The sequence below is a fragment of the Spea bombifrons genome, chromosome 4 (genome assembly GCF_027358695.1).
Source record: "Spea bombifrons isolate aSpeBom1 chromosome 4, aSpeBom1.2.pri, whole genome shotgun sequence".
NCBI classification, from domain to species: domain Eukaryota; kingdom Metazoa; phylum Chordata; class Amphibia; order Anura; family Pelobatidae; genus Spea; species Spea bombifrons.
Window position 1 is genome coordinate 13,962,334 of NC_071090.1, and position 24,741 is coordinate 13,987,074.

A 24,741-nucleotide genomic window follows, 5' to 3' on the forward strand; every position below is an offset into this window, starting at 1 on the left:
ATTACCCAAGGTTTTTATGTTTTTTCCTTTTTTTGCAAGTTATAGGGCAAGAAGTACAAGTAACATATTGCTATTCCAAACCCATTTTTTTCAAAACTGGACATTCTACCCCACGTGCTATTTGGGACATATTTCAAGCCGGTCAGTTCAATTTACCCTCATGAAACCATATATTTTAAAAAACTAGACACCCTAGGGAACTTCAAATGCTAGAATTTTAACTCTTTCCATTCTTTAATTCTACTACCATTCTTTGTCAAACTTTGTGGTAGTGTCACATACAAGTAGGAGACACCGTGGTCAGGTAGGACTCCAGGACAGAACAGGTCAAACAAGCCGAGGTCAGGTTTCCGGAGGGCAGGATAGTCAAATAACGTAGCCGAGGTCAGGATTCAGGAAAACAGGATAAACGTAAACGTAGCCGAGGTCAGGAATCAGGAAATCAACGAAGTCAGACAAGCCGGGATCATACACGAGAATGCAGGATCAAAACGCTATCTGGGTACTTGCACAAGGCATAGACAACCAACAGAAGGCAATGTCAGACAGAACTGAGGAGGTTTAAATAGGAACCGGTTTAAATAGGAAGTTCAAATCTCCCGCCAAACCTCATGACGTCACTTCCAATGTCCGGGAATCGCCACCATCATGGTTGTGGCGTAATCTCCCCTCATATATGCCTGCAGTTTGGGAGTTCGCCACTAGAAGCCGGACGCCGTGTTCCAGGAGGTCTTCCTCTCCTGCGCGGCAGTTCGGCAGATGACGACAGAAGCGGCACCGCGTTGGAGGGCGGCCTCCCTCTCCTGCGAGGCGGCTGCTGCGGTGGTAGCCGTGCGTTGGAGGGGAGGTCTCCCTCTCCTGCGTGGCGGCTCCGGTGGCCGTGCGTTGGAGGGGGGGTCTCCCTCTCCTGCGTGGCGGCTCCGGTGGCCGTGCGTTGGAGGGGGATCTCCCTCTCCTGCGTGGCGTTTGTGGAGGCAACGTGGGAGCCGGGGGCAGGTAAGTAACAGGTAGTCATTTTTTATTTGCGTTTTCTTGTCCACACATATTGTTATTTAGGTATGAATTTACAGCTCCTGGTGTGTGTCACTGTCAAACACCCTAAGAGGCGCAATTTTAACATCTGGTCAGTTTGCGCGAATGCCCTATTTGTGACATCTTTGAAACCAGCCGATTCAATTTACTATCACCCATATATTTTAGAAAATTAGACAGCCCAAATGCTGATATTTTAACTTTTTCTATGCCTTGATATTTAAGAAGATTCAGCGCCAATTTTAGGACTTGCTCATAAAATAATTTTTTACATTTATTTTTACATTTTTTTTAAACTTATGATATCATAGTGACAGCACTGGGTCTTTTGTATTTTTTAATTTTTTATTAATTTTATTTTTTTTTAACTATTTTTACATTTTCATTTTATTTTTTTAATTTTACTAAAAAGTGAGCTGTGCTCCATTGACCTGCATGGTTGGCTGCAGTACTATCAAAGTTCTGGAAGGTTCATTATTTTGAATGGGCGCTGACATCTTATTAGAGGCAGAATATCTCTAGCAGGTGGTGTCGCACCTACCTGTCCCGCGGCATCCCTCTCGCGCGTCTTCCTCGTGTACTGACGTGCGCTCGGCACGCACACGAGGGGGCGTGCGTACTGAGTGGTCACGTCTCCCAGCCAGTGACAGTCCTGTTCAGGCTGCTACACGCTTGCGGCGCCAGAACAGTACCTCTTCTGCCTGCGAGGCACTTCCGCGTCACTCGCGGAAGTACCACAGGCAGAGAGGACTTAGTGTTTAGCCGTTGAGCCGCCGCAGCATATCAGCGGCGATCGTGTATTTGATCCGCCGCTACATGTTCACGGTGGCTTCAACAGTACCTCTTCTGCCTGTGTGGCGCTTCCAGGTCACTTGCGGAGGTAACACAGGCAGAGAGTATTTAGTGTTGTTGCCATCGCGACGACGCTATTCTTGCGTCGGTCGCGATGAAGTCATCTTACCTGTGATTGGCCCGCTCCCTGTTCTCCCGCCGTTGGCTCTGTTTAAACTTCCTTGTTCTGTGTTTCTGTGCCCGTTCAACGAGTCCATATTATTGTTCTCTGGGTGTTTTTTTCGCTAGTGCTTTCTGCTTGACTTTCACGTGTACCAGACCTCAGCTTTCGTTCTGACCTTGACCCTGCGCTGCCTGTCCCGACCTCGGCTGTTGTTTCCTGACATTGCTCCTGTGCTGCCTGCCCTGATCCCAGCTTGATTTTTGGAATCGCTCCCTTTCGTTCAGCTGGTTCATACCGTTCCTTGGCGAGTGCACGCCATTCCTGCATTGTGGGTCCATCACCTATGTTGCCTGATCCGACGTAACAGGTGGTGGTTTGAAGCACTCATAGGAGGGATCAAATGGGGCCCCTGACTTTTTTTGTGTTGTTGAATGCCCCTATATCGAGGCACTTCTGCCATACTTTTTTAGCCCTCAGCGTCGCTATAAATGAAAGGCTTTAACGGCAATTACGTGTGATATAAACTAACCACTCCAGTCATAAAGCAGACAGATACAGCTGTCCCTCCACAAATCCCACCTGCATCATCTTCATCAAGTTTTAGTGTCGGAATAATTGTTGCTCGAAGCATTTGAGGTAAAAAAAGGAACTAACCTTACGTTTTTACCGTATTTGCTCGATTATAAGACAAGGTCTTTTTGTCAGAGCAACGGTAAGTTGGGGGGCATATAGGAGAGTATAAGGCATATCAAGGGGCAGATTGGCAAATAGGGAGTATAAGGCATATCGGGGGGGTATAAGGCATATCAGGGAGGCAGAGTGACAAGAAGGGGGTGTCACGGTCAGGACTACTTGCCAAGCCCTGACAGTATGGAGGGTGTGGGCATGAAGGGGTTAATAGCACCAAGCCGCTGGATTTACTAACTTCACCCCTTAAGAAGGCATAAGTGATACCAAATTAACCCCCAAATCCTGCCTATATCCCTCCAGGTAATCTGCCAACACCGGATTCATGAGGTACCGGAATGGAAATATCTCTCTCTCACTCACTCCCCACCTCTCTCACTCTCCACCTCTCTCTTTCTCCACCTCTCTCTCTCTCTCTCTTTCACACTCACACTCTCCAGCTCTCTCTCTCTCTCTCTTTCTCACTCTCCACCCCGGGCAAAAAAAATATATATATATAGTAGGGCTGCAACTAACGATTATTTTAATAATCGATTAATCGGCCGATTATTTTTTCGATTAATCGATTAATCGGATAAAAAAAACAATATGCAAATTTTTCGTTTATTTAAAAGAATTTAATGAACTGGATGTTAAAAAACAACTTAAAATTTACATTAACATTCTTATTTTGTTATGATGTAATAAAAAACAATATTTTCAAAGTACAAGAACCCAAACACAATATTTATGAAACAAAATAACCCCAAACATTCTGAAAAGAGGTGGACTATTACTGTTCAAGAAACTTTGCCCCAGCACTTTGCACTTTGCACCCAGCACTTTGCACCCAGCACTTTGCACCCAGCCCTGGCACTTTGCACCCAGCACTTTGCCCCCAGCACTTTGCCCCAGCCCTGGCACTTTGCATCCAGCACTTTGCACCCAGCACTTTGCACCAGCACTTTGCACCCAGCCCTGGCACTTTGCACCCAGCACTTTGTACCCAGCACTCAGCACCCAGCACTTTGCCCCAGCCCTGGCACTTTGCATCCAGCACTTTGCACCCAGCACTTTGCACCAGCACTTTGCACTTTGCACCCAGCACTTTGTACCCAGCACTCAGCACTTTGCGCCCAGCACTTTGCCCCAGCCCTGGCACTTTGCACCCAGCACTTTGCACCCAGCCCTGGCACTTTGCACCCAGCACTGGCACTTTGCACCCAGCACTTTGCACTGTGCCCCTGCACCCAGTCTCCAACTCTGCCCTGCACCCAGCCCTGCCCCCACATTCTGCCCTGCCCCCACACTCACACTCTGCCCTGCACCCACTCTGCCCTGCACCCACTCTGCCCTGCACCCACACTCACACCCTGCCCTGCATCCCCACCCCCACTCTGCCCTGCACCCAGTCTCCCACTCTGCTCTGCACCCACACTCACACCCTGCATCCCCACCCCCACTCTGCCCTGCACCCAGTCTCCTGCCCTGCACCCCCCACCCCCACTCTGCCCTGCACCCCCACCCCCACTCTGCCCTGCACCCCCACCCCCACTCTGCCCTGCACCCACACTCACACCCTGCCCTGCATCCCCTGAAACCCCACTCCCACCCCGCCGTGGACCCCCACCCCCGCGAATCGCTCTGTGCGAATGGAGCCACTCGCACAGAGCGAACCGCTCTGTGCGAATGGAGCCACTCGCACAGAGCGAACCGCTCTGTGCGAATGGAGCAACTCGCACAGAGCGAACCGCTCTGTGCGAATGGAGCCACTCGCACAGAGCGAACCGCTCTGTGCGAATGGAGCCACTCGCACAGAGCGAACCGCTCTGTGCGAGTGGAGCCACTCGCACAGAGCGAACCGCTCTGTGCGAGTGGAGCCACTCGCACAGAGCGAACCGGAACACGTCACATCCGTCACGTAGCTAGAAGAAGGCGGAGACTGCAGAGCGTGTAGCAGAAGCGGGGAACGCTCGCGGAGGTAAGTAAAAGGAGCCGAGTGCTCCAACAACGAATTGATCACTCGATTAATCGATAACGGAAATCGTTATCGATGATTTCCGTTATCGATTATTATCGATTTTATCGATTCGTTGTTTCAGCTCTAATATATAGGACACTCACTCACAAGTTTCTTCAATAAGCAGCCCTGTGAAACTCCTTAAGTCCAGATGGTTTCTTATGATGTTGTTCCAGTATATCGTGCAGTTCCTCTTTGAGGTCACTGCATTGCCCTCAAATCAGACTCTTTTGCAAGAAAACACCCCTCTGGTCACATGACCAATTATATGACACCTTTTCCAAAAAATAACTCCCATCTTTGATCTGCCAATATGTTATGGTGGGGTAAAGGTGATGGAAAACCCCTCCACTTAAGCTAGGAATGGAATTCCTATAACTCAGGATCATGATCGCTTAGGCCATGAATCACCACAGGAGTCCTGGGAAGATGATACTTCTGGCAGATACAGAGGGCATGCACAAAGAAACTGATTTAACCCCTTAATGACAACTGTTTCTTACTCATAGTACACTTTGGGACAAAGGCTCTTTTAACATTTTTGAGTGTTGCTGTAATTTTCTTCTCCCTCATTTTGTGCACCCACACACATTATATATTGTTTTTTGGACAAGCAGGGCTTTCTTTAGATATCATTATTTTTATCATATCATCTAATTTACTATAAAAAATGACAAAATATGGTGAATTTTGTTTAAAAAAGGACGTTTTCTAAAATGAATTAGAAGATTTTTTACTCATCTGCAAAAACTAATGAAAAAACTTACTAAATAGATTCTACTATTTGTCCTGAGTTTAGAAATACCCAGTTTTTCTGCATGTTATTGGGCAATAATTATAAGTAGCGTTAAGCTATTGCAAAACCATTTTCCCCGAAATCTGGTCATTCTGCCTCGTGTGCCATTTGGGACATCTTTGAAGCCGCCCAATGCAGTTAACCCAATCAAACCATATATTTTTGAAAAGTAGAACCCCAGGGTATTTCAAATGCTGGTATTTTAACCATTTCCATGCACTTATTCTACCATCAGCCTTTGTCAAACTTTATGGTAGTAAATTTTTTTTGTATTTTTTTCACATACACACACACACATTGTACTTCAGGTGTGAATTTACTATCCAGGTAGATGTCACTGTCAAACACCCCAATATGTGTTCAGTAACATCGATGCATGGGTTTGTTGGGTTATTTAGGAGGTAAAAGGCCACCTTTGTGAGGTGTGCGTTTTTTGGCATTTGGACAGCTGGTCAGTCTGTGCCCATGTCCCATATTTGGGACATCTTTAAAGCCGGCCAATTCCATGCGACAAGTTTTGTGAAGATTTAGGACTTGTAAGACTTGCTCATAAAAAACTTTTTGTGTGTATATATATATATATATATATATGGACTTTTCTGTGACAGTGGGGAATTATTTTGACATGTTACCAATTAAAAAAAAAATGTATTGATGTTTTTATTATTTTTTCATTTTATTTTACTAATCACATTGTGATTAGTGAGCTGGGCTCCATTGACCTGCATGGTTGAAGCTTGAGGAGCTTGAGAGTTCTCAGGAGGGTCTGGATAGACCCTCTGTGAACTCATTGAGCTGACAGTTGGCAGCAACGCCATTCACTGATGGCACTTGTGGTTGCTTTTTGGAGCAATCACAAGGCGATCGGGGTAGGGGGTTGTATTACTGACATGCCTCAATACATCAAGGCATGTCAGCAACACCAATTATGCTTAGGAATCGATTGCTGAAAGGTACATTTTTCATCCCAAAGGCCGTTACACAGGACTCAGCCAAAGGGAGTTCTCGAAATGCCATCTGCCTTAGAGGAGATTGAGACCTCGTGTCAACATGGTGGTAAGTCAATGTGGTTTTCCCTGGCACCCCAGTAAATATACTTTGATGGAAGGTTATCACTTGATTGAGCTGCCATTTATGCTCTGTAGAGAGCTGGGAATTGCTCTCTGCCTTCTCTATTGACCCCTGGCCCTTAGAGAAGGGTCCACAAGGTCCACTAGAGGATCACTATCTGATCCCTCCTCTGGTAAGCTGCACATGCTTAGGACTGAAGTAGAGCCCTGCGCGGGACTGCTTTTTTAATCCCGCTCCCGCTGATTTTTTGTCCAATCCCGCCCGCTCCCGCTGATTTTTTTGTCCAATCCCGCCCGCTCCCGCTGATTGTTTGTCCACTCCAGCCCGCTCCCGCAACATATGTGTCCTATCCCGCCCGCTCAAACTAGGTTTTAATACCTAAAAAAAAGTTTTACTAGTAAATATTAATTGATAAGGAAACTATGTTTTCATATTTAATAAAAAGTATAATTGAGAAAAATGTATTTCTTGTTTTTATTTTTCTTATTTGCCAACCTGCCCCCCAGTAATGCATATCTGACCCCAGGCTTGCCACTCTGCCCCCCAGATATGCCTTATATTTCCCTATATGCCACTTTCTACCCCAGATATGCCTTATATCCCCCTATATGCCACTCTGCCCCCTAGATTTGCCTTATACCCCCCAGATATGCCACTGTGCCCATGATATGCCATGTACCCCCTGATATGCCACTCCAACACCTGATACGCCACTGTGCCCCCAGTTATGCCTTATAGACACTTATATGCCACTGTGCTCATGATATGCCACTCCAACCCCTAATATGCCACTGTGCCCCCAGTTATGCCTTATATCTCCACATATGCCACTGTGCTGTCCGCCCTGGAGTGCCCTATAGCCCCCTGGTGTGCCTTATAGACTCTTATATGCCACTGTGCCCATGATATGCCGCATACCCCCTGATATGCCACTCCAACCCCTGATATGCCACTGTGCCCCCAGTTATGCCTTATAGACACTTATATGCCACTGTGCCCATGATATGCCACTCCAACCATTGATATGACACTGTGCCCCCAGTTATGCATATATCTCCAGATAACCCACTGTGCCCCCCAATATGCCACTCTCCCCCATCATAGAAGCCCCAGCAGAAGTCATTCACAAACATCCATTGATCTATTCCCTAAATCATACATACTGGTTAATACAAACTCTTTCACTGTCTTATCAGAATTGCAGATTTCCCGCGCACTCAAGGCTGCCTTCAGGTTGCTCTCACAGAAGGTCTCTTTTCTTTTCCCGCAGGAACGGAGCAGAGTCATTTGATGAGATGTTAAATCACGTGACTCCGCTGTGTTCCTGGGCAGAACAAGAGAAGTGACGCTGTGAGGGAGCAGCGAGAAGGGAGCCTTGCGGGACTGCGCGGGATTACCGGGATCCGCAGGTACGCTGGCTGACCGCCCGTTCCCGCCCGCAATAGCTGAAAAACCGCCCACGCCCGCAAGTTCCCGCGGGACCCGCCTCCCAATGCAGTCCTCTAGACTAAAGTCTCTGGGTCATGATATGACCTCAACATATTTATGTGATACCTTCTTTGTCTCTGTCCTGTCTCATCTAGGGCTACTACATAATATGTGGGGTCCAAACACTGTAGAATAGGATAAGGGCCTTCCCAGGCAGCCTGCAGTTTATTCTGCCCCACTTCATAGACCCTCTCCTCGGCATTCGGTCGTACCACCTATTCTGCCAGGATTGGGCTGCTTTAAGATTATTTTGCACTAACCTTGTCCAGGTCTGCATCTTGTCCCCAAATTTCAGCACATACTCCACTACTGAAGCCTCTGATGTGGGAAGTTTCCCTTCCCATTCCTAACTAAATCTAGGAGGCTCCCTACCCTGTGCCCATACAGAAATTCTAATGGAAAAAACAGTAGATTCCTATTGTGCCTATGAGTGCATCAGCAGCTTTATCTGTTCGAATGGAGGATAAGGCAACGACTTCAGGATACTGAGTAGCAAAATCCACTACGGTGAGGATAAACTCCCTGAGCTGCTAGGTATAGCTAAGGGCCCCTCCAGGTCCATTGCCACCCGCTCAAATAGCTCAGCTATGATAGGTAAGGGTACTAAGGGGGCATGGGCAACATGCCCAGCCTTGCCCACTCTCTGACACACTGGACAGGACAGACAAAAGTTTGCTACAGCGGTGCCTAGGCTGAGCAAGTAAAAGTTGTCGAGTTGTACTCCAAGATGCCCTGCCAATAGGATTTCATGTGCTAGCTTAAGTAAATCTTTCTGGAATTGCATAGGGACTACAAGCTGCCTTTCTACTTCCCAGGGTCTTTGTGGATCTCGAGCAAGGAGTTCCTGATATAAGATCCCTTATCCCAGTACACCCTCTGTGCATCACTTTCAGTTACAGGCCATTCTGCACGCTGTCTCATGCCTTCCAAGGAGGGGTCAGTGCGCAGAGCAGCCAGGTAAGCCTTATAACCTCCCTCTACCCCAGATACACTTGAAGTCAAAGCCTCCCCTGGAAGAACTTCGAAGGGAGTTGGATCTGACATGGCACCCAGTAGGGAGTTAACCCATTCTCTGCTGATGGATGGGTTAAGTTAGGGACATTTTCATCATCTTCCACACTCCCTTGCTGCCTCCTGGGCAGCCTGCAAACGGGTCACTACAGCTATGGTAGGGGTACATCCAGGTGCAACACTTTACCTTCTAAGGTACCCGACTGCTTGGGGGCATAATCCGATAAATTCACTCCCCTCATCCCCATGAGAAGACATTTCTGGCTCTGATGCATGCAGGAGGCTATGGAGATGGCCTCTTGGAAGGGCAGCTGACACTCAAGTGCCCAATCTGGTTACAGCGATAACACCGACGGGTATCCCCCTGGCACGATGTGCCCTCCAGATGTTTTAGAGCCACTTGTCATTCAGAGTCAATTGCAGTCAAGGGGTTAACGTTATCAGGCAAAAATCCTTGATCCACAGGCTCCTCCAAATCCACATCTGTCCAATGCCCTGCTCTGAGTTTATCATGTTCCAGGAGATCCAAAATCAGCTGCTCTTTGCACTGTATTTTTGCACTGTATGTCTGTAGTTAAGTCTGTAGTTAGGAGTTATGTCTTTGGGAAATTACATGGGGTATAAGGCATATCTGGGGGGCAAAGCGGCATATAGGGAGTATATGGCATATCTGGGGGGCAGAGTAGCAAGCCGTGGGGCAGATGTGCATAACTGGGGGGGCAGGTTGGCAAATAAAAGGAAATAAAAACAAAAAATGCATTTTTCTCAATCATAATTTTTATTAAATATGAACAAATAGTTTACATGGGAATTAATATTTACCAATAAAACTTTTTTCTCATAGGTTAGTCATATATTTAGGATGTTTCCTTTCCTTCGAGCAAATATGGTAAATCATTTTATTCATAAATAGGAAAGAACTGAACTTAAGGTTTAATAAAGTTAAGGAAAAAAACCCTCAGGACCAGGGGCCTTATTAGCTTTTACAACTTTCATAACTACCATATTTTCTCGATTACAAGACAAGGTTTTTTTTCAGAGCAAATACTCTGAAAAATACCCCTCATACTGCAGGGGACCTGGATCCTCCTCTCTGGCAGCCGGTGGACATCTGTGCCATGTGTGCAGACAACCTCCGCTGCTGCTGGCACGTCCTCTGGGGCTTCTATGACTGAGCACCGACGTGACATGAGCTTCCGGTGCTCAGTAATAGAAGCCCCCGCAAAACGAATGGGCAGCAGAGGTTGTCTTTTTTTCGTAAATTAATATTGACATTTTAGGGGGTCGTCTTATAATCGAGCAAATACGGTACATCTATTTCATAGTTCTCAAAATGTTTCTCTGTATTTTACTTGTTCCTCTGAACATTTTGGAAGATTAAGACGTTTAAGGAGAACTGTAGTCTACATTTTAGTATTCATTGACTTTTCTAAATTATATATGAGCGATGGTATTAAATTATATTATTATAGTAGCTATAATAATCCCTCAAGGCCTTACCAATTTTCAGGGTAAATTTTTTTATCGCCTATGATCAATCTCTGTATTCTTTTTGACCTCCTTCTAAATCTTAGTTTGTTAGTAAGATTCCTTTCTAGGAATACCAGATTTGTTTTAATATTTGGTAATAAAAAGCTAACTCTGTCATTAAAATTCAGAATTTCTTAAACTTCCTTCAACAATTTAATTTAAATCCTATGTATTTGTTGTGAATACTCAGTAACTTTGAGACACAGATTCTTCCCAAAAGAGTTGAATAAGCAGATTTTATTGCTCGTGCACATGAGGGAGTGTCATCAGCCAGACTACTGAAAACAGTACATGTCTTATATACCTTTTACAAACAAGAGAGCTACGTGCTAAGATCTGTCTACGTAGCAAGTGTCCTGAAATATACATACAGAAAGATACAGAAAACCATTCATCCTATCATGGTCAGTTTATGTCAAAGACCATGTTTGCAGCTGAGATGATCAATCACTTCTGACCCCCCTTATTGTGGTCCTTGAATAGACTTGGTCAGTTTCTTTTAACTTACTTGGAGCAAGAAATAGCCAAACAGCTGTCCACTCTTAACCTTTCATTGCACATAGAGTCACACAGAAAAGGACACTCAGGGTTAACATAAAAATGTCTGCTGAGAAGCTGAAGGCACATATTCAATATTCACATTGTGATCACCAGTTTTATATAATTTGGCACCTTGTTTCATACTTTAAAAAAAATGTTTTATAAACTAGCATGTAAACCCTAACTTAATAAATAATACAATGACTTAGAAGAGTATGTTCGGGTGAATACATAGTTACATAGTCATATAGGCTGAAAAAAGACATGCGTCCATCAAGTTCAGCCTTTCCTATATCTGTTAATTTGTTGCTGTTGATCCAAAAGAAGGCAAAAAACCCTGGTTTCGCTCTTTCCAATTTTGCACTAACCAGGGGAAAAAAAATTCTTTCTTGACCCCAAAATGGCAGTCAGATTTCTCCTTGGATCAATAAGCTGTTTCCCCATAATTAAAGATTATATCCCCGAATATTATGTTTTTCCAGGTATCCATCCAGTTGCAGTTTAAACGTCTGTACAGACTCTGATAAAACTACCTCTGCAGGCAGAGAATTCCACATCCTTATTGTCCTTACTGTAAAAAACCCTTTCCTCTGCTTTAGTCTAAATCTCCTTTCTTCCAGTCTAAACTCATGACCACGTGTCCTATGCATTGTCCTGTTTATGAACAGATTTCCACACAATGGTTTGTATTGGCCCCGAATATATTTATATAATGTTATCATATCCCCTCTGAGGCAACGTTTTTCTAAACTAAACAGATTTAAATTAGTTAACCTTTTTTCATAACTATAGTGCTCCATTCCTTTTATAAATTTTGTAGCCCGCCTCTGCACCCTTTCTAGTGCTATGATATCCTTCTTTAGAAAAGGTGCCCAAAATTGCACAGCATATTCAAGGTGCGGCCTTACCATTGATTTATACAGAGGCAAAATTATATCTTTATTCCGCGACTTGATGCCCCTTTTTATACACGACAATACCTTACTGGCCTTAGCAACCGCAGACTGACACTGCACATTGTTGCCTAGTTTGTTGTCTATAACAATTCCCAAATCCTTCTCATTTGTCGTTACCCCTAATTCACTACCGTTTAGGGTGTAGGTTGCTTGTGCATTCACTACCTCGAAGTGCATAACTTTACATTTATCTACATTGAATTTCATCTGCCATTTGTGTACCCAGTCTATCTAGATCCCTCTGCAGCACAGTGATATCCTGCTCGCCCTGTATAACTTTACCTAGTTTGCAAACACAGAAACATGACTTTCAATGCCTACTGCCAGGTCATTTATAAATATGTTGAATAAAATTGGTCCCAGAACAGAACCCTGAGGGACACCACTTACCACTTTTGACCAGTTTGAAAATTTACCATTTATAACAGCTCTCTGTTCTCTATCTCTAAGCCAATGTTCTACCCAAGAACAAGAATTTGCATCTTGGCCAATTTCTTTCAGTTTGAATACTAACCTATTGTGTGGAACCGTGTCAAGCGCCTTGGCAAAATCCAAGTAGATTACATCCACTGCAACACCCTGATTGACACTTCTACTTACTTCTTCGTAGAATGCAATTAAATTAGTTTGACAGGACCTATGTTTCATAAAACCATGCTGATTTATGCTAATAATACTATTCTTCCCAAGGAATTCTTGAATATTATCCCTAAACAGCCCTTCAAATACTTTCCCAGCAACGGAAGTTAGGCTCAAAGGTCTATAATTTCCGGGCACAGAGTTGGAACCCTTTTTGAAAATAGGAACCACATCTGCCTTCCTCCAATCCTCTGGTACAATTCCTGAAAGAAAAGAATCCCGAAAGATTAGAAACAGAGGTTCACTTATTTGCTGACACAGCTCCTTAAGTACTCGTGGGTGAATACCGTCAGGCCCCGGAGCCTTGTTAACATTAATTTTCTTTAGTTGCTGCAGCACCTTGTCCTGGGCCATCCACTCACAGTTTGACTGAAAATTTTTCTCAGTGGTCCTATGTATATCCATTGCCATAGGTTCCTCTTTAACATATACTGAGGAAAAATAGTTGTTTAAAGTTTCTGCTTTTTCCTGGTCCTCCTTAACCAACACTCCCCTCTCTGTTATTAATGAACCTACGTTTTTATTCTTTGTTTTTTTAGAATTTATGTACTTAAAGAATTTTTTGGGGTTAGTTTTGCTCTCTTTGGCAACCACCCTCTTATTTTCTAGTTTAGCCCATCTAATCACCTTTTTGCATGCTTTATTGGCTTCCTTATATCTTATATAGGATGCCTCTGATTCATCTGATTTAAATGCTGTAAAAGCCATTTTCTTATTTTTAATTTCCTGCTTAACGACCCCACTAAGCCACATCGGTTTCAATTTGTTTCTTTTATATTTGTTTCCTAGTGGTACATACTGAGAAGTGTACCCTGCTAATATTTGTTTGAAAATACTCCATTTTTCATCAGTTTTTTTATCCCTGAAGAGTTTTTGCCAGTCAATAAGTGTCACGGACTGGGTCCAAACAGATGACTGAAAGGACCCAGCGCGCCCAAAGATTGTGTGCAGGAGTCACAATGCAGTAGTGGAGTTGGACAGGGCCTGGTTCCAGGATGACCACACTCACCCAGGTGATGAGCACCTATGGTTGTGCAGCCAAACACCAGCGCCCTGATATGGCAGCGGATGTAGTCCAGAACAAAGCGAAATCCTGTAGGCACCCTGGAGCAGGCATGAAACATATCACTAGAATACGTGCAGGATGCTGCAGGCAGGGAGTATGGAAGCTAAGCAAAGGGTATAGCAGAAACATGACAAGCAAGGGACAGGGAGACCAGGCACGAAACATAACCAGACAAGACATACATGAACCAGACAAGGAATAAACATTACTAGACAAGATATACATGATACAGGGCACAACAAAGGACAGGGAACAAGGCAAGGAACACAGGGGAAGGAGTGAGGAGCCGGAACCCTCGGACGCTTCTCCTTTAAGCAAGGATAGGACATATTAACTGGGACATGGGGAGAGGAGAGAGGAACCAGAATCCTCAGATGATAAAAGGAAGAAGGGCAAAGGTACATAAGAGACAGACAAACATGAATACAGGAACTAGCCTAAGACTGATTGATAACAATTGGAGATTCCATCACATGATATGGCCATAGTATGCTTAGCCCACCACTACGCCAAAGTACTCCAATGACGGTGGGTCCTAACACTAATCCCTGCTGACAGTGGTACGAAACAAACCAAACATGTAAACCAAACACATAGCACTGAGACATACCTTTAGACTGAAGACTGAGACAAACAGAACACATAGGTGGGGCACACCTTATAAAGGAAACAGAGCTGAAGCAAAGAGCTGAAGCAGAAGCAAGGAATGGAAGATCTTAACAGAGCAAAAGGAAATCCAGGAATGGATCAAAGCAAAACAGAGAAACTGAAACAAGACAGATATGCAGCTCTGCAGCCTGAGCAGAACGTGACAATAAGTTGTAAAGCTGCCCTTATCTTATTGAAATTGGCCTTCTTAAAATTATACGTTTTAGTATTCCCCACGGACAATTTCTTTTTTTTTTTTATTTTAAGAGAGACCATATTGTGATCACTATTACCCAAGTGCTCCCCCACTTGAATGTCAGACACAAGATCAACATTGTTTGTTATCACCAGATCCAAACAAGTATCGTTTCTAGTTGGTGCTTGTACCAGTTGTGACATGAAGGTGTCATTTAACAGGTTCAAAAACCTGAATCCCCTTGCAGAGCTACTAGTCCCTCTATCCCAATTTATGTCCGGGTAATTAAAATCTCCAATAATTAACGTGTTACCCAGATGTGCAGCTTTCTCAATTTGTTCTAGCAGCTGCTCTTCCTCATCATTATTAACATTAGGTGGTTTATAACAGATCCCAACCAGTAGTTCTTTTCCTTTTTTTTTTTACCCAAGTTGATATCTACCCATAAAGCTTCCACAAATCCCTTGTCGCCTTCAAGATGCTTAATATTTGACTTTAGCTCGTTGCTAACATACAAGCATACTCCTCCTCCCTTCCTGCTTTTTCTGTCCTTCCTATATAACGTATAACCTTTTAAGTTAACTGCCCAGTCATGGGTCTCATCCCACCATGTTTCTGTTATGCCTATTATATCATATTGCTTAGTGTATGCTATTGTCTCTAGTTCTCCCATTTTGTTATTTAGGCTCCTTGCATTAGCAAGCATACATTTAATATTACCCTGAGTCTCTTGAATTTTATGAGAATTTTTATTAATACATACCTCCTCTGTTCTGATCTTGCCCCTCCCCCCATCTCCACCCCCCTTTGTTCTGATCTGAAGCCCCACTCCTTTCTGCACTATCTCCATTTTCAAGATCTCTGTGTCCCTCCCCCCCACCACTAGTTTAAAAACTCCTCCAGCCTTCTAGCCTTCCTCTCCCCTAGCACAACTGGCAAATAAAAGGAAATAAAAACAAAAAATGCATTTTTCTCAATCATAATTTTTATTAAATATGAACAAATAGTTTACATGGGAATTAATATTTACCAATAAAACTTTTTTCTCATAGGTTAGTCATATATTTAGGATGTTTCCTTTCCTTCGAGCAAATATGGTAAATCATTTTATTCATAAATAGGAAAGAACTGAACTTAAGGTTTAATAAAGTTAAGGAAAAAAACCCTCAGGACCAGGGGCCTTATTAGCTTTTACAACTTTCATAACTACCATATTTTCTCGATTACAAGACAAGGTTTTTTTTCAGAGCAAATACTCTGAAAAATACCCCTCATACTGCAGGGGACCTGGATCCTCCTCTCTGGCAGCCGGTGGACATCTGTGCCATGTGTGCAGACAACCTCCGCTGCTGCTGGCACGTCCTCTGGGGCTTCTATGACTGAGCACCGACGTGACATGAGCTTCCGGTGCTCAGTAATAGAAGCCCCCGCAAAACGAATGGGCAGCAGAGGTTGTCTTTTTTTCGTAAATTAATATTGACATTTTAGGGGGTCGTCTTATAATCGAGCAAATACGGTACATCTATTTCATAGTTCTCAAAATGTTTCTCTGTATTTTACTTGTTCCTCTGAACATTTTGGAAGATTAAGACGTTTAAGGAGAACTGTAGTCTACATTTTAGTATTCATTGACTTTTCTAAATTATATATGAGCGATGATATTAAATTATATTATTATAGTAGCTATAATAATCCCTCAAGGCCTTACCAATTTTCAGGGTAAATTTTTTTATCGCCTATGATCAATCTCTGTATTCTTTTTGACCTCCTTCTAAATCTTAGTTTGTTAGTAAGATTCCTTTCTAGGAATACCAGATTTGTTTTAATATTTGGTAATAAAAAGCTAACTCTGTCATTAAAATTCAGAATTTCTTAAACTTCCTTCAACAATTTAATTTAAATCCTATGTATTTGTTGTGAATACTCAGTAACTTTGAGACACAGATTCTTCCCAAAAGAGTTGAATAAGCAGATTTTATTGCTCGTGCACATGAGGGAGTGTCATCAGCCAGACTACTGAAAACAGTACATGTCTTATATACCTTTTACAAACAAGAGAGCTACGTGCTAAGATCTGTCTACGTAGCAAGTGTCCTGAAATATACATACAGAAAGATACAGAAAACCATTCATCCTATCATGGTCAGTTTATGTCAAAGACCATGTTTGCAGCTGAGATGATCAATCACTTCTGACCCCCCTTATTGTGGTCCTTGAATAGACTTGGTCAGTTTCTTTTAACTTACTTGGAGCAAGAAATAGCCAAACAGCTGTCCACTCTTAACCTTTCATTGCACATAGAGTCACACAGAAAAGGACACTCAGGGTTAACATAAAAATGTCTGCTGAGAAGCTGAAGGCACATATTCAATATTCACATTGTGATCACCAGTTTTATATAATTTGGCACCTTGTTTCATACTTTAAAAAAAATGTTTTATAAACTAGCATGTAAACCCTAACTTAATAAATAATACAATGACTTAGAAGAGTATGTTCGGGTGAATACATAGTTACATAGTCATATAGGCTGAAAAAAGACATGCGTCCATCAAGTTCAGCCTTTCCTATATCTGTTAATTTGTTGCTGTTGATCCAAAAGAAGGCAAAAAACCCTGGTTTCGCTCTTTCCAATTTTGCACTAACCAGGGGAAAAAAAATTCTTTCTTGACCCCAAAATGGCAGTCAGATTTCTCCTTGGATCAATAAGCTGTTTCCCCATAATTAAAGATTATATCCCCGAATATTATGTTTTTCCAGGTATCCATCCAGTTGCAGTTTAAACGTCTGTACAGACTCTGATAAAACTACCTCTGCAGGCAGAGAATTCCACATCCTTATTGTCCTTACTGTAAAAAACCCTTTCCTCTGCTTTAGTCTAAATCTCCTTTCTTCCAGTCTAAACTCATGACCACGTGTCCTATGCATTGTCCTGTTTATGAACAGATTTCCACACAATGGTTTGTATTGGCCCCGAATATATTTATATAATGTTATCATATCCCCTCTGAGGCAACGTTTTTCTAAACTAAACAGATTTAAATTAGTTAACCTTTTTTCATAACTATAGTGCTCCATTCCTTTTATAAATTTTGTAGCCCGCCTCTGCACCCTTTCTAGTGCTATGATATCCTTCTTTAGAAAAGGTGCCCAAAATTGCACAGCATATTCAAGGTGCGGCCTTACCATTGATTTATACAGAGGCAAAATTATATCTTTATTCCGCGACTTGATGCCCCTTTTTATACACGACAATACCTTACTGGCCTTAGCAACCGCAGACTGACACTGCACATTGTTGCCTAGTTTGTTGTCTATAACAATTCCCAAATCCTTCTCATTTGTCGTTACCCCTAATTCACTACCGTTTAGGGTGTAGGTTGCTTGTGCATTCACTACCTCGAAGTGCATAACTTTACATTTATCTACATTGAATTTCATCTGCCATTTGTGTACCCAGTCTATCTAGATCCCTCTGCAGCACAGTGATATCCTGCTCGCCCTGTATAACTTTACCTAGTTTGCAAACACAGAAACATGACTTTCAATGCCTACTGCCAGGTCATTTATAAATATGTTGAATAAAATTGGTCCCAGAACAGAACCCTGAGGGACACCACTTACCACTTTTGACCAGTTTGAAAATTTACCATTTATAACAGCTCTCTGTTCTCTATCTCTAAGCCAATGTTCTACCCAAGAACAAGAATTTGCATCTTGGCCAATTTCTTTCAGTTTGAATACTAACCTATTGTGTGGAACCGTGTCAAGCGCCTTGGCAAAATCCAAGTAGATTACATCCACTGCAACACCCTGATTGACACTTCTACTTACTTCTTCGTAGAATGCAATTAAATTAGTTTGACAGGACCTATGTTTCATAAAACCATGCTGATTTATGCTAATAATACTATTCTTCCCAAGGAATTCTTGAATATTATCCCTAAACAGCCCTTCAAATACTTTCCCAGCAACGGAAGTTAGGCTCAAAGGTCTATAATTTCCGGGCACAGAGTTGGAACCCTTTTTGAAAATAGGAACCACATCTGCCTTCCTCCAATCCTCTGGTACAATTCCTGAAAGAAAAGAATCCCGAAAGATTAGAAACAGAGGTTCACTTATTTGCTGACACAGCTCCTTAAGTACTCGTGGGTGAATACCGTCAGGCCCCGGAGCCTTGTTAACATTAATTTTCTTTAGTTGCTGCAGCACCTTGTCCTGGGCCATCCACTCACAGTTTGACTGAAAATTTTTCTCAGTGGTCCTATGTATATCCATTGCCATAGGTTCCTCTTTAACATATACTGAGGAAAAATAGTTGTTTAAAGTTTCTGCTTTTTCCTGGTCCTCCTTAACCAACACTCCCCTCTCTGTTATTAATGAACCTACGTTTTTATTCTTTGTTTTTTTAGAATTTATGTACTTAAAGAATTTTTTGGGGTTAGTTTTGCTCTCTTTGGCAACCACCCTCTTATTTTCTAGTTTAGCCCATCTAATCACCTTTTTGCATGCTTTATTGGCTTCCTTATATCTTATATAGGATGCCTCTGATTCATCTGATTTAAATGCTGTAAAAGCCATTTTCTTATTTTTAATTTCCTGCTTAACGACCCCACTAAGCCACATCGGTTTCAATTTGTTTCTTTTATATTTGTTTCCTAGTGGTACATACTGAGAAGTGTACCCTGCTAATATTTGTTTGAAAATACTCCATTTTTCATCAGTTTTTTTATCCCTGAAGAGTTTTTGCCAGTCAATAAGTGTCACGGACTGGGTCCAAACAGATGACTGAAAGGACCCAGCGCGCCCAAAGATTGTGTGCAGGAGTCACAATGCAGTAGTGGAGTTGGACAGGGCCTGGTTCCAGGATGACCACACTCACCCAGGTGATGAGCACCTATGGTTGTGCAGCCAAACACCAGCGCCCTGATATGGCAGCGGATGTAGTCCAGAACAAAGCGAAATCCTGTAGGCACCCTGGAGCAGGCATGAAACATATCACTAGAATACGTGCAGGATGCTGCAGGCAGGGAGTATGGAAGCTAAGCAAAGGGTATAGCAGAAACATGACAAGCAAGGGACAGGGAGACCAGGCACGAAACATAACCAGACAAGACATACATGAACCAGACAAGGAATAAACATTACTAGACAAGATATACATGATACAGGGCACAACAAAGGACAGGGAACAAGGCAAGGAACACAGGGGAAGGAGTGAGGAGCCGGAACCCTCGGACGCTTCTCCTTTAAGCAAGGATAGGACATATTAACTGGGACATGGGGAGAGGAGAGAGGAACCAGAATCCTCAGATGATAAAAGGAAGAAGGGCAAAGGTACATAAGAGACAGACAAACATGAATACAGGAACTAGCCTAAGACTGATTGATAACAATTGGAGATTCCATCACATGATATGGCCATAGTATGCTTAGCCCACCACTACGCCAAAGTACTCCAATGACGGTGGGTCCTAACACTAATCCCTGCTGACAGTGGTACGAAACAAACCAAACATGTAAACCAAACACATAGCACTGAGACATACCTTTAGACTGAAGACTGAGACAAACAGAACACATAGGTGGGGCACACCTTATAAAGGAAACAGAGCTGAAGCAAAGAGCTGAAGCAGAAGCAAGGAATGGAAGATCTTAACAGAGCAAAAGGAAATCCAGGAATGGATCAAAGCAAAACAGAGAAACTGAAACAAGACAGATATGCAGCTCTGCAGCCTGAGCAGAACGTGACAATAAGTTGTAAAGCTGCCCTTATCTTATTGAAATTGGCCTTCTTAAAATTATACGTTTTAGTATTCCCCACGGACAATTTCTTTTTTTTTTTTTATTTTAAGAGAGACCATATTGTGATCACTATTACCCAAGTGCTCCCCCACTTGAATGTCAGACACAAGATCAACATTGTTTGTTATCACCAGATCCAAACAAGTATCGTTTCTAGTTGGTGCTTGTACCAGTTGTGACATGAAGGTGTCATTTAACAGGTTCAAAAACCTGAATCCCCTTGCAGAGCTACTAGTCCCTCTATCCCAATTTATGTCCGGGTAATTAAAATCTCCAATAATTAACGTGTTACCCAGATGTGCAGCTTTCTCAATTTGTTCTAGCAGCTGCTCTTCCTCATCATTATTAACATTAGGTGGTTTATAACAGATCCCAACCAGTAGTTCTTTTCCTTTTTTTTTTTACCCAAGTTGATATCTACCCATAAAGCTTCCACAAATCCCTTGTCGCCTTCAAGATGCTTAATATTTGACTTTAGCTCGTTGCTAACATACAAGCATACTCCTCCTCCCTTCCTGCTTTTTCTGTCCTTCCTATATAACGTATAACCTTTTAAGTTAACTGCCCAGTCATGGGTCTCATCCCACCATGTTTCTGTTATGCCTATTATATCATATTGCTTAGTGTATGCTATTGTCTCTAGTTCTCCCATTTTGTTATTTAGGCTCCTTGCATTAGCAAGCATACATTTAATATTACCCTGAGTCTCTTGAATTTTATGAGAATTTTTATTAATACATACCTCCTCTGTTCTGATCTTGCCCCTCCCCCCATCTCCACCCCCCTTTGTTCTGATCTGAAGCCCCACTCCTTTCTGCACTATCTCCATTTTCAAGATCTCTGTGTCCCTCCCCCCCACCACTAGTTTAAAAACTCCTCCAGCCTTCTAGCCTTCCTCTCCCCTAGCACAACAGACCCTCTTCCGTTTAGGTGCAATCCATCACCGCTATAAAGATCGTACCCAAGCGCAAAATCAGCCCAGTGCTCTAGAAAGCCAAAACCCTCCTTCCTACACCATGACTTTAGCCACGCATTTACCTCCCTGATCTCCCGCTGCCTTTCTGTCTTCCCCAGCCCCTCCCAATAATCCATCCACTCTGTCAGCAACATGCCGGACCCGAGCACCCGGGAGACAGCAAACTGTCCGGTTGAGCCTATCAGAGCGGCAGATTACCCCATCTACTCTCTTAATAATAGAGTCGACTACCACCACAACCTGTCTAGCCTTTCCTACGCTCTCAACCCCTCTCATACTAGAGGGGCTGTTCCCTTGGCTGTTAAAAGGAACAGCTTCCTCCAGTATAGCTACTCCTGAGCTGATGCACCCAACATCTTCACTCAAGCGGGCAAATCTGTTAGGCTGCACAAGGTCAGGACTAGCTAAACCTTTCCTCTTTCCTCCCCCTCTACCACCACGTGTAACTGTGACCCAGCTACATGCCTGTTCCCCAGCTGACTTATCTCCTCCCTCTTCACTACCTGCACCCACTAAACTCTGCTCAGTGAGCAGCAGACTCCTTTCAAGATTGTCTATATCTCTCAAAGTTGCAATTTGCTTCTCCAGATCTCTAATATGAGCTTCCAGAGAAGCCACTTGCTCACACCTGCCACAGAGGTATGGACCCTGGATGGATTCATCCAGGAATGCATACATGAAACAAGAGCATTGAGTCAGATCATCAATCTCCCATAACCATACTCATAATCAAGTATAAGAAAAATAATAAAATAAATGAGAACCTACAAAATAAGTTAAACAAGAACACCTGTCAAAATAAACAGTTAAAAGTAAAAATATAAAGCAGTATAAATACAATACCTTGTGGAACCCCTGTTTCTCTTTAACTCCTACTTAAAATAGCCTACTTGAAAAAGAGACTATCTCAATGCAGAAGCAACTCAAGTGAGCAAGCTCTGTGAGTTACTTGGGGCTTTATATAGATAACCCCACACAGGTGAAACTAGGTAACCACTCCCCTCAATTAACTGAGCTGCAGCACACAGAAGAAAAAAAAAACACCAAAAATAAAGCACCCAAAACAGATGACTGAGTAATTGAATGCAACCAAATAAAGCTTTTTCCCACCAGTTGTACTCTTCCAAGGGAACTCCTGTTTCTTTTTAACTCCTACTTAAAATAGCCTACTTGAAAAAGAGACTATCTCAATGCAGAAGCAACTCATTTCACAAGCTTACAGCAATATTCACAATATAAGGTTATTGATACTAAAATGTGCATTGTGATGCTGTAACCAAGAATTGGGTGACCAAATGCCCTGGTATGCTCTGGGCTGTTATGTCCCCATAAATGTCCTCTAAACCCTTATTAAGCCTCAAACTACAGTAACTTGATTTTATAACTTTACACAGCAAATATCAAAACAGTCTCCACCACAAAACCAATTTATTGGACTGCTCTCAAATATTATTTGTGTTTGTGAGTATTGGCGACATACATTTGAATGAGTGACTACAACTCATTACCAATTTGTTATATGTTTATAAATGCATTTTTAAATTCTAGACTTATGTTTATCTTCCTAGCAATTCGAAATCAAGCTACAGGAAATTTCATCCTGAATGATGACAAAGAAAACACCATGCCGGATTCAAAAGTATTTGTTAAAATGGGTATTGAATGGGATTATCACAATGATGACAGTCAAGAAACAATTCAAACCATTGGACCTCTGCGTGGTGCTATCACTATTCTTGTAAGTTCACAATCATGATGTATATGATGCATACTTTGTTGTAAAATGTGTATCTTTCATACACTCTCTTCTGAACAGGTCATTTTAAAATGTTGCAACTATTTATACATTTCCTGCACTGATTTTAGTACCGTATTTGCTCGATTATAAGATCCCACAACATTTTTTTTTAAAAAAGCCTGAATATAAGACTACTCTATAAGAAAAATGTTTTTTTTTGCCAACCTGCCCCCCAGTTATGCACATCTGCCCCACGGCTTGCCAGTCTGCCCCCAGATATGCCTTCTACCCAGATATGCCTTCTACTCTGCATCCTTGATATGCCACAGGCATTTCTGGAGGCAGAGTGGCATATAGGGAGGTATAAAGCATTTCTGGGGGGGAGAGTGGCTTATAACGGGGTATATGGCATATCCGGGGAGCAGATGTGCATAACTGGGGGGGCAGGTTGGCAAATAAATGAAATAAAAGAGAAAAGAAATTCTCATAGTTTTTATTAAATATGAAAAAATAGTTTACATTAATATATACTAGTAAAACGTTTTTTCCTATAGGGTAATCTTATAGTCAGACTTTTTCTTATAATCAGGGTCTTATATGTATAGCTATCAGATTACTTGTATGTGACAAGTTTAGACTACTGACATTTATCAGACGGGCCGATCAATAATCGGTGACCAAAAATGTCATTGACATGTGATCAAGTAATAATTATGTATTATATTTTTTATTATTAATTTCTGGGATTTTTTTATTACCTTAGATTACCCCTTTCTTTCTACGGCTTGGTCATCCGAGGGCTGCCATAATGATCAGATCACTCCTATTTGCCAAGAGTGATCTGATCATCATCAGCCCACTTTTGATGGTTCTGCAGCAGTTGTAACTCACAGCAATTGACCTGGAAGCACCCTTACCTTCCAGGTCAGTGCTGTTATTTTGATTTTTTTTATCTTTTTAACTCTTTCAATGCTGATGCTCCAAAGGATCACAGCATTGACTGATATTTAGTCCCAACAAGCTTCGGGGGCAAATATTAACCCCTGCAATGCCGTGGCATTGAAAGTGTTAATGCTGCACCATCACATTTAATGAAGCGATCAGGCAGCAGGGGAGGGTTGGGGCAGGTCTCCACATGAGTGTGGAGATTGAAAAAACCTACTCCTTGTCCCTGAAGCTGCCTCTGGCACCTGGAACACAAACGCCGGTAAACGGGCGATTGCAGAGAGGAGCCTCTTTGATCACTCCTGTAGAAGTGACCAAATGGCTCATTGGTGCTCTTTTTGGTGTTTCTGGAAGGCCAGGCAGACCAGCAGCAGCAGCAGCAGAGCCCTATACAAAATGGGTATTAACCCCTAAAATGCCATGATCACAGCATTGAAGGGGTTAACGCTGCACTGTCACTCTTATGGAGCGATCAGGCAGCAGGGGAATGTTGGGGACTCAAGCAACACAGAGCCCCTTTCCTTTTACATGACATAATTTCTAAACTTCACAGGTCAGGCTATTGAGGGGGCAGGGTGAAGGATGAGACTAGCCGCCCATAGCTTAAAACTGTATGGGAGAGGACTAGGATGTAACCTACAAAAATTGGTTGGACTTACTCAT

At 42.7% G+C, this 24,741-nt stretch overlaps 1 protein-coding gene and 1 long non-coding RNA gene across 3 annotated transcripts in view; one reads left to right on the forward strand and one right to left on the reverse strand.

The window, feature by feature from the left end:
- The window catches only part of LOC128492708 (A disintegrin and metalloproteinase with thrombospondin motifs 2-like), a 236,005-nt gene that overhangs the window by 172,898 nt on the left and 38,366 nt on the right, over positions 1–24,741 (forward strand). For both annotated transcript variants that reach the window (XM_053465368.1, XM_053465367.1), the window contains exon 16: positions 22,964–23,133. In XM_053465368.1, the coding sequence (XP_053321343.1) occupies positions 22,964–23,133 (170 nt within the window). The remainder of the gene's footprint in view (positions 1–22,963; positions 23,134–24,741) is intronic.
- Positions 6,962–7,342, reverse strand: LOC128492731 (uncharacterized). The gene is made up of 2 exons (XR_008354128.1): positions 7,243–7,342; positions 6,962–7,163 (listed from the first exon to the last, which is right to left on the reverse strand). It is a non-coding gene; the product is annotated as an uncharacterized LOC128492731 (long non-coding RNA).